Source organism: Rhagoletis zephyria, unplaced genomic scaffold (genome assembly GCF_001687245.7).
Source record: "Rhagoletis zephyria isolate East Lansing unplaced genomic scaffold, Rhagoletis_zephyria_1.1 Rzeph_scaffold_01343, whole genome shotgun sequence".
Lineage (NCBI taxonomy): Eukaryota > Metazoa > Arthropoda > Insecta > Diptera > Tephritidae > Rhagoletis > Rhagoletis zephyria.
In genome coordinates this window covers 22,025-33,350 of record NW_016158427.1, presented here as the reverse complement: position 1 = coordinate 33,350, position 11,326 = coordinate 22,025, and the positions used below count along the sequence as shown (strand labels likewise).

General features: G+C 37.8%; 2 protein-coding genes across 2 annotated transcripts in view; one reads left to right on the top strand and one right to left on the bottom strand.

Annotated features, from left to right (window-relative positions):
• Nucleotides 1-655, bottom strand: part of LOC108363708 (serine-aspartate repeat-containing protein I-like) — an 8,315-nt gene extending 7,660 nt beyond the window's left edge. The window contains exon 1 of the mRNA XM_017617156.1: nt 648-655. Within this exon, the coding sequence (XP_017472645.1) occupies nt 648-655 (8 nt within the window). The remainder of the gene's footprint in view (nt 1-647) is intronic.
• A 6,251-nt stretch (nt 656-6,906) lies between these two features.
• LOC108363707 (vegetative cell wall protein gp1-like) lies at nt 6,907-8,593 on the top strand. Its single transcript, XM_017617155.1, has 2 exons — nt 6,907-6,961; nt 7,038-8,593. Exons 1-2 carry the CDS (start codon nt 6,907-6,909, stop codon nt 8,591-8,593), a joined length of 1,611 nt encoding a protein of 536 aa, XP_017472644.1.
• The last annotated feature ends 2,733 nt before the right edge of the window (nt 8,594-11,326 follow it).

Here is an 11,326-nt window from a genome sequence, read left to right as displayed (position 1 = left end):
GTCCATGAGTTGTATGTGGGTCCACGAAAATTTATCTGGTTTCGATGTAAAGAACCAAAATGGTTGCTTGATAGCCTCTTTATTTAACTTTAAATTTTTCGAGTGGTATATAGTGCTCTTGACGCACCTCTGCACTTACCGTCACTTTGTGATTTCATACGTGGGGAAGCCTTAAAAGCCACCTGCAGACTAAAAAGAACCGGATGCTGGTATGAAAATGAGTGGGGCGCGGCGAAAATTGCTGGCGGCAGAGATTTAAGCACTTGTGTATTTTCAATGCTACAGGATAGTACGCCACCATTACCTTTGTTGAAGAGATTCTATACTGTTGAGTTCTCTGAGACTGAATTCTGGTTTGATTCCATCGCTGAGACCGGACTCAATTCTTCACTTTTCTGTAGGGGAATATGCTTCGGTCTTCCAAGATAACGTAATTGCAATACTCAAAGCCAAGGACTACGTGGTGGAACATAAGTGGAGGGGAAGGAGTTTACTTGACTGCAGTGACAACCAATCTGCACTTCAGGCATTGACCAGCCCTCTATTTAAGTACTTCCAAACTAGTTCGGCAATTCAAGTCTCGACTCAGATATGATGTTGATCATAAGGGGTTCTTTTACTCTGGGTGCCACGTCACTCAGGAGTACCTGGTCATTTGGTCAGAGTTGGCTCAGACCAGGCATTCCTCGGTCCGCAACCAGTTTTAGCTCTCCCACCTTCGGTAATTGAAGCCACCATCAGATACTGGGTGAATACTTCGCTCAGCAATGACTGAAAAGCATCGAGGGGATGCAAGTGGGTAAACTCATGTTGCCTTCAATCTCACAAGGTCTATCTAATTTTTTCTCTCACTAAGCAGACGACACTGCAGACAACTTGCTGGACTGCTGACTGGTCACTTCATGTGGCACAAACTCCTGACTGTGATAGGCGTAAATGACAAGTCCATTTGCCCATCTTGCCTTGAAGAAGATGAACGGTGGAACACTTTTTGTGCTTCTTGCTTGCTTGGTTGTTTGTCATCGATTTTTTTAAACTCGTTCTTTTCTCTATTGCCAGTGTCTGCATTAAAAGTTTGGCGTAAAAAGCTTAGCCGTTTTGATGTTTTAAGTTTTGTGTTTTAAAAATGTGATAAATATTTTTCGCCTCACTTTAAAACTCGGAGCGATAAAAATAAAAATGATGCCATCAACACAAATAAACATGAGTGAGCCGAACATTTGATGAGTTTATGGTGAAGATAATGTAAATAACGCTTGCTCTCGCAGTGCTCTTAAAAAATATAACTCCTCCGAGCGAGAGAGTATTTTGATGTATTTACGAGCTCTATTTTTTTAAATCTACAAGTGCGTAATCACAAATAAAATATTTTACTTTTATTTTGGCCACTCTGAGTTTAGTTTTTGAATTCACCCGCGATGCAAATTTACATTGTTATATCTAATTTTCACATTTTATTTTTTTACGAGCTTTGAGAATATTTAGAAATGTATCAGCAGGGTGTCCACCGCAACCAGTAAATTTTTTTTGAAGGGATCTACGAGAAAAAAGTTTGGGAACCTCTGGTCTAGACAGCTTTATTTCCTGATGTATTGGGCCACTGTGAAGAGTTTTGGGAGGAGTTAGACAGGCAGATAGATAAATATTAATATAAGCTGTGTATAGTAACCTAGTGAGCTATAGTACCCTCCACTCTTCACAATTGAGGTCTTCATATAAAATGATAAAGGGATAAATTGCTTAAATTTATCGGTTTATCAGCACTCTTTTATGAACACACCTTGGTAAATAATTGCATAAAACTGTTTATTATTTAACTTATATGGCTAGTTACGTTTCATTTTTACCTCGTACATTGTGTTCATTTGCTTTTATGTGTTGGTAGCGAAAGCGACTACCTGCCAACCTGTAAGGGTTGAATTTTGCTGAAATTTATTCATTTATCCACCAAAGTCGCTAGATAAAGAGATAAACTTTGGTTAAATAGATTACCATACAAAGTTTGACAGTTCAGTTATCAAAATGATAAATTTATCACTTTATCAAATTTATCAAGAGTTAAGCACTTTTGATGAAGACGCCCAATATTTTTTTTTTTCGATAGTAGGGAGTAAAGGTGCTGAAACTGTGGCCACATGGAGCCTAGACTGCCCTCACGTCTTCTGCAGACCGCACCACACTCGATGAGAGGATGTAATAATGTCCCACTGGCACGTCGCAGAACCGGCGTACAGATGCCGTCTTAGTGTACTGTTTCCTATAAGGATATTTGTTAGTATTCTAAGGCTCTTTTTTTTGGAAGGCTAATTAGTGCGTTCCTCTCCTGTCTGCTCTCTTCCTAAAACATATTGGGACCCACTCCCAGGAAGGCCTCGACACCCCAAAAAATAATCACCAAAAACAGAAAAAAATCATTTAATTCAAATTCCCCAAAAAAAAAATAATAATTTGGAATGGCATAGTACAATACCTATTAATTTTATACTTATTTTCATACATGTTTAAGAAAATTTATTAGTTTCGGCGTTGTGCCATCTTCGGTGTCGAGAACGAAAAACGACACTGAAGATGGCACAACGCCGAAACCGGTTTGTCTCCAAACCAAATTTGACAAGGGATGACGGAAAATCGTTCCACAATACAACTAAGAATACACTAACAGACTTTAAAGTCAAATTTTCAGAAATTTCTTGACTCTCAAAATCGCTAGATATGGGCACTGGACCAAGTATACAATCCCGATTCCGCTCATGCCGAAAGCCAATTTTTAGGTCCCGGAACCCATACCAACGTTTTTTCGTCTTACTGAAATATCTGGCATTTTCAAGTAATTCTGATTCGCTTTGCTGTTCATTTTCATCTCATTAAAACACATAAAAGTGCGTACTAACCGGCTTCGTTTCCGATAGTTCTTTTTTTATCGGAAAGGTGGAACCTCAAAGGTAGTCCCATACTAATTTGGTTTGGGGCCGATTATTAAAGTCGGTTGTTTCTTTTTTTTTTTAATTACTTGTTCCATATAAGGTTTTTAGGGAAGATTTTCTGAATTTTCCGAAGATGTAGGAAAGTAGGTTTGTCCCGTCCCGCTTATGAAATCAGTACCGATATCCCGCGCTCATCTTTAGTTAGAACACAAATTTTGAGCGCAAATACACCGCCCTTGAATTACATACATCCGCCAAAATAACGTAAGCGACATTTTTTTCAAAATTTTCTTTTTGATGCAGAAATGCATCTAGATGCTCTAGGAATATTTCTGCATCAAAAAGAAAATTTTGAAAAAATGTCGTTGACGTTATTTTGGCGGTTAGGGCTCGATATGTATGATTTTCTACTATTTTGTTCTCATAATTTTGCTTTAAACTTTCCCTTATACCATTTCTTTGGACCAAAAAAATTAAAACAAACGTCCGAACGTCTTATTCCAGAATTGTTCCAGACTATAATTCACCTCGATCTGGAAGGATATTCTCGAAGAATTATCGACGTCATTTCTTTGAATGCCACAATCCTATAAAACATCCTTGCTGTTAACGAAGAAAGTGATGGAATAGTTGCTTCATCTCTGGCAAAGATCTCTGCGGGTCAACGATATGACTGTCTAACGTGCGTTCGTGCACTATTTTGATCTGCGATACCCAACGGATCGAGTATTGACGGGTGAATTTTTGAAGCCTTCCTCTGTTGGGAATTATCCACAAAAACTTGTGGTTGCGCTGTCTAAGCATGGGAAGTTGCCATCAAGGAAGCATTTGATTTTCTACACAGCAGCGTGACAGCGTCCAGGGGTGAAACGCAAATGAGCAAAGAAACTCATTAGTCCTACACAACCACTGCGCAAGATATTGATAGGAGTTTTGATTGCAACACACGCGGTTAGGTTACTTGCACGAAGTCTCTCATTTAGTCTAACAGCGTCGTAGATAGTTATTTGAAAGGGAACGAACTCTTTTTCTTAAGGCGTTCAGGCTTCGCACGACTGAGGTTTAATCATCTTGGCTTGTATTTAGCCCTATTGTAAATAATAAACTCGGTTAGCTGTCGCACCTGTTTGGAAGTGGTGTAACTTTTTTCTCTCACCTCGTATCCATCACAGAGGAGAACTCTGAGAGTAAAATTAACCTCCTTAAGAAACTTTGTTATTCTTTCTCGATGTTAGGACGACAAAAACCGTGTAAGTAAAAAATTTCAAACTTTATACAAAAATTACCAAAATTCGACAGCTTTTTAATTAGATTTTCTAGAGACACCCTAAATATGCGGCTTTGTTTGGAAGTTGTTGCTGCATACAAAAAAAATTTCGAACATAATTTGTATGGGAGAAAATACGTGAAAAAAATTGCCAAAAATCAACGATAAGTCTTTATTATATTAAAGTTAAAAAAAAAAGTCAAAAAAGTTCTATAAAATCTAATTAAACAGTTTCAAACTTTGATGAAGGAAGTGCTAAATCGGACAAAAACGACCGATGCCGGCATCGATGCCCATTAATCGGTCGAACTCTACATTTAAGGTCCTTTAAATTTGTCAGTAATATCCTAAGACCCAGGTGTTTTTTATTTTCGCGAAATATATTTCAAATCTATGAATAATACGAATTCGAATCACAATTCCACGCAAAATTGGTTAATATTTTTCAATGGATTACGCTGCTCACTATCGACTTTTCTGTCACTTTTTACTTTTGTGACAAATTGCACTTTGATTCGATGTATATATAACTCAATTCTGTAGCTCTTATTAGATCGCCCTAACTAAGTCGTATAGCTGAGCAATTATATATAGATTCTGCAGTTTAAAAAATCGGGCTCAACTGGTCTCTTGCTAGCTTTATAAGCTTTCGTTAAAAAAATAATAATAATAATCTAATTGGTTGACAATTGAAGGCTCCAGTGAATTATGAACATTAAAATCCAATTTTGAATCACTGTGTACTGGCTTCGTCGTGTAGTATGAATTATGATAAACGCACTTTGGCAGCAAAGGATGGCGAAGTCCTTGATAAGGATTTGGTTTCATTTTTCGGAATCGGTTAAAACACCATTTACAGCCCTTTTCAAGAAGGGGAGCTTGCACAATTAAATAATATATAATTAACTGGTAAATATTTGATTTAAATTACGACATCGGTATGGTACTTTTTTATTGTACAAGTTGCATGTACGTATTCCCAAATCATTTTGAAAAAATGTCTTTTATGTTACGTTGGTTAATATGGTCACCGTGCCCATGCCCCAGAATGGCTTCTTTAAAACTTATCAAGTTTTTGTATTTGTAATCCCTAAGTTTCTGCTGTCGATGGGAGCTCGGTAGTAAGAACTGTGAAGTTTATTCCGCCTTTTCCAAGTTGGATAAGGATAAGACGAAATATCGCTCCTGTCTTCAAACAAACAGTCAGCGTATTCGCGCCTTGGCACCCACGTCACTGTTAACAGTTATAATTCCGAGAAAGTAGTTGATTTGGGAACTCGCATTAACACCAATAATACAAATGTCAGCCTCGAAATCCAATGGAGAATCGCTCTTGCCAGCAAATGCTACTTTGAACTGAGTAGGCAATTGAGAAAGAAAGTCGAAGTTGCTCATCATGCCCGTGTTGGTATATCCGACATCCGATGATGCCGCGCGTGGAGTATTCGAGAGAAAGATTTTGGGGAAGATTTACGGGCCTTCGCGCGTTGGCGACGGAGTGTACCGCAGACGATGGAACTATGAGCTGAATGAGCTTTACAGCGATATAGACATTAAAATACAACAGCTCCGTTGTCCTTCGAATTTCAAACTTTTTAGAAAAATTCTAAAATATTTTACGACAACAAACTTTTTATTAAGAAAACAATAGTAAACATTAAGCAAACAAAAGAAGAGTAGCTAAAACTGGTCAAAATGTCGTGTCCCTATTATTTTGAACATGATTATATGTAAAGTATCGGTCATATATTTTTAAATTGCAATTAAAATGCAGTTCATTCTTTAACCAAATCCACATAAACCCAAGTTTAAAAATTTTTAGAAAACTGCAAAAAAAGAATAAATTTTCAACCAAAAGTTCAAAAGTTTTATTCTAAGAAGTGTGTTTTGCCAATTAAGTTGGAAAATCCTAAATAACAATACCATTCATCGGCCCATTTATGACTACTAGTTCTTCTACTTAGATCGGTACCAGACTAAAGACTTAGCCAATTGATTTTTTCTTTACAGAGTTCATGTTTAATTATGTAAATTGACCTAACTTCACCTTTTCATAGAGCGAAAATTGGTGTTGGTTCGATAACATAATTTTATAAGTGTTTTCATGTTTTCTTTGGTTGATAAGAAAGTGTTTAATATTGTTTGCAAAATATGTAGATATGTACATACATACATATGTATATGTATGTATATGTCGTATTTCTCTAAATATTTTTGCGCACCAAACTACACTTGAGTCTGCAAATATACTCTCAGACGTACGAAAAAGTATTTTGTGGTTTACAAAAATATTTACATAACATTTATTTTTAAATAAGCGTATAATTTTTTTGTTTACAAATAGTACAACAGCTGTACTATTTCGCTTGCGCATATATCTATGTATGTAAGTAAAGTCAACCAAAGAACATACTATTATGTACTTATGTACTTATTAAATAATAGCGGTATTCACGATCCGGTGCATACCGTCTAGCATGGTGCATAGATAGCATAAATAGCATGATTGTTGTTTTTTCATGTGTTCAAACAACAACAAAATAAGCCCATCTAGCACTATGCCAGACAGTATTCACCGGATCGTGAATACCTCTAATAACTTAACTTTTTTTTTAATTTGCTATAAAAGGTGCTGTAAGTTAAGGACTGCTATCAAAAGCACACAAGCATTAAAACAAAACAACTCGAAATCACGCAAAATAATTACGCAACAAAATGAGCAAACATTTGGCATTCATCTTTTTTGGACTCATTGTCCTTTCAGCGCAAAGTTAGTTGGCAGATAGAAGCAAATATTCCTTAAGAAATTCACAATTTAACCGATTTTTAACTTTCAAAATTTACAGCCAGTGTTTTTTGCCGTTTGATATCGAAAATTGGTGAGCCGCTTAGCCAGGTGCCAAAAATCGGCGATAACGGAATAACGAGTGCCGATGCTGATGCTATTGATTCCATTCAAGATGGCGTCGGCGACATTGTATCTGATAGTAATACGATTGAAACAATTTTCAATCCTATTGCCATACCGATTGATCTGCTAAAAAAACTACTTTCTATTATTTCTGGTTCTGAAGAAGGCCCTAGTTCGGATGCTCCCGCACCTGAGGAAGAAAGTACTACTGCGGATGCTACTGAAGTACCAAGTGGCCCTAGTTCGGATGCTCCCGCACCTGAGGAAGAAAGTACTACTGCGGATGCTACTGAAGTACCAAGTGGCCCTAGTTCGGATGCTCCCGCACCTGAGGAAGAAAGTACTACTGCGGATGCTACTGAAGTACCAAGTGGCCCTAGTTCGGATGCTCCCGCACCTGAGGAAGAAAGTACTACTGCGGATGCTACTGAAGTACCAAGTGGCCCTAGTTCGGATGCTCCCGCACCTGAGGAAGAAAGTACTACTGCGGATGCTACTGAAGCACCAAGTGGCCCTAGTTCGGATGCTCCCGCACCTGAGGAAGAAAGTACTACTGCGGATGCTACTGAAGTACCAAGTGGCCCTAGTTCGGATGCTCCCGCACCTGAGGAAGAAAGTACTACTGCGGATGCTACTGAAGCACCAAGTGGCCCTAGTTCGGATGCTCCCGCACCTGAGGAAGAAAGTACTACTGCGGATGCTACTGAAGTACCAAGTGGCCCTAGTTCGGATGCTCCCGCACCTGAGGAAGAAAGTACTACTGCGGATGCTACTGAAGCACCAAGTGGCCCTAGTTCGGATGCTCCCGTACCTGAGGAAGAAAGTACTACTGCGGATGCTACTGAAGCACCAAGTGGCCCTAGTTCGGATGCTCCCGCACCTGAGGAAGAAAGTACTACTGCGGATGCTACTGAAGCACCAAGTGGCCCTAGTTCGGATGCTCCCGTACCTGAGGAAGAAAGTACTACTGCGGATGCTACTGAAGCACCAAGTGGCCCTAGTTCGGATGCTCCCGCACCTGAGGAAGAAAGTACTACTGCGGATGCTACTGAAGCACCAAGTGGCCCTAGTTCGGATGCTCCCGTACCTGAGGAAGAAAGTACTACTGCGGATGCTACTGAAGCACCAAGTGGCCCTAGTTCGGATGCTCCCGCACCTGAGGAAGAAAGTACTACTGCGGATGCTACTGAAGCACCAAGTGGCCCTAGTTCGGATGCTCCCGTACCTGAGGAAGAAAGTACTACTGCGGATGCTACTGAAGTACCAAGTGGCCCTAGTTCGGATGCTCCCGCACCTGAGGAAGAAAGTACTACTGCGGATGCTACTGAAGCACCAAGTGGCCCTAGTTCGGATGCTCCCGTTTCGAATTCGCCCGAAGATGAAAGTAATGCTCCTAAACTACCAGTTGGCTCCAATTCCGATGCTCCTGTTTCCGGTTCATCTGAAGACAATTGTAATGATGATGAATCCGATGCATCTGATTTGTACTAGTTTTAATTGTTATGTATGTAAGTGTCTATTCAATAGTCATTAAAACCCCTGTACTCGGTATATGTGTACGAGTTACGTATGTATAAAGAACGCTTTAATGTGGCTCAGTCTAATAAAATGTAAATATGCAAAATCAAAAAATATATTTGAGATTCTTTTCATTCTATCTACTTGTAGTTCATTTTCAGTCGCTCTCGAACTTAATTCGATCATACCAATTCGACTAATCAGGGCTATCGCCATGATTCAATAATACAAGGTTAGATAATTATTGACAGCCGCGGTTTGACACTCCCTTACAAAAGGTTGCATTTACGAAGGACAGAAAAAGGGGAAGTATGCAATCCCTTGTTGCGAAAAGTACGCAAAGTAGGCAATTAGTAGTGAAATTCCTTTTATAAATTCTAATATTTTTGCAGGAAATCTGGCATTTTAAACGAAATATTGAACGAAATATTAATATATCTACGTGAATTACGTAATTTACGTACTATCTAGCTGTATAAAAACTGCAAAAGGACTCAAAATTAAAATAAAACTACTATTAGATTTTTGTAAACATCCAATTTAAAAACAATTTATGTTTTCATCAGTTAAATGTGCTTCATATGCATATAAAAATAAACATATTGCACAAAAGCTTATACTTCTATTTCACAGCAAAGCTAAACTTCTCCCAAGTAAATTTGCAAAGAAGCAACTCGGTGCCACTGCAAAGCGAGCGGTGCGAGAGAGACAACTGTCAGTTTATCGAACCTTGTATGATTGAAACATGGGCTATCACTAAATCTACCGTAGTCCGATTTTTCGATAAATCTACGAAAGCTATCACGTTCGTAGCAATTCGGATGCAGTAATCGTATTTTCACGAAAGCCTGACTACCATGGATTCAGCAATAGCCTAGATTATCATTTTCGGTCATCAGTGTGGTTTGCACGTTAGGTAGCTGGTCGTTCATATGATTGAAGGTTAAATTAGTGGTGACCATGGTTGCCACTCGCCAACATTTTTTTCTACCAAAATCTCTTAAGAAAAGTTACCAAATCTTCACTACCAAAATCTTCACTTCTTCACTGAGAAAAAAATATACTGAATAACACTGCTATATTTCATAAAAAATATATGTATATACTTACAGCCCGATTCTGTGCACTTCATTAAATTCAATATTTTTATAATTTGTAAATTTTTTTATTATTTATCAAGAACTCCCAGTTCTAGCACAGAAGTTTAAATCTACTTTCTTGATAAATTATCAAGATTGAAAATGCTATTGACAATTGTAATAATTTTTTTTATTAGAAAATATTTTTCTATCAATTAATTACTGCAAGTGCCGTTATTCTCATTTTCGTTGTTGGTGTTTCCGACAGGGTAGGAGTATGGTATAATGTGGAACGATTTTCCATCATCCCTTGTAAAATTTGGTTTGGAGACAACCCGATTTCGGCGTTATGCCATTTTCAGTGTAATTTTTCGTTCGGAATGTGCCGATATTTGTACCTGCGACTCACGGGATAATAGCACCGGCACACATAAAAAGTGGAGGGTGCTTTTAACCGTCCGTTTGACTCGTACAAAATTTCGAGTAAATTGCGAAAATTTCTAATTTTTTTGCTATTTTTTCGGTTTTTCATAATTTACTGCACGACGAAATATATGTCGGTGGGTGGGTCTGGTATAAAGAACGCGCATTTTTTTTGCCGGAATAATCAAAACGATTTATGGACCTTACCAAAAATTGCCATATGACCAGTTTTAAAATGTGAGAGGGTAGAATTCAAAATTTATCGCAAAAATTCGAAAGTTGTTTTAGAAGTTCAGCCCTGGCTGCTGCCACTGTAATTCAAATATTTCCAGTATTCGAATATGAGATGACTCTAATTTATTCGAAGTAATTTTGTAGAAGTGTCAGTAGTGCTGCCACTGAAACTCGAAGGGTTTTTATAATTACGCACATTCAAAATATAATTAATTTTTTTCTAGTAATGCAAATAGATGTTTAGTTGCAAAAGTTACCAAAATGAAATAAACGTTACCAAGTTACCAAACCGTTTAAAAGTTACCAGTTTTGGTAGAAAGTTACCAATTGCGGCAACCATGGTGGTGACATACCACAACGCCATAGCCATAACCATTGCCATAACCGTAACCACATTGACTATAATCGATTCGAAGTCAGCAATGTCTTTCAGTATCACTAAACCAGGGATGGAATTTCAAAATTTCAAAATGCCAAAAAGACGATGAAAGTGCCACAAAATAAAATTTCTTTTACGGCCTTTTAAGAACAATATATTTTTAGAAATAATATTTTTAAAATACTCTGAAGTAATATAATAATTATTAATTAACTAAATTATTACAACCTGTAACGCTATTATTTAAAGCAATTGCCATTCGTACTGTTATCAGGTATGTAACCTGAGAATGGAAATCGCTGCATCTTTTAGGCGCATCAATATTACATAGTTACATCCAGAGCTAATAAAAGCGAGGTAAAAAGAGGGGTATACTTTTTTTTCGATATAGAACAATTCTAAGGGGTGAGAGCAATAAAGTTTCGACTTTACTGTTTTTGGACCACCCTAATGTATATGCACTTGTAAAAGGCCAGGACACCCGGTGGTTGATTTACAACGAATAAATGCCACGTGTATTTATAAGTCATAGAATTAACAGATATAGTTAAGTTGAATGGAAACAATAAAGNTAGGGGTATACTTTTTTTC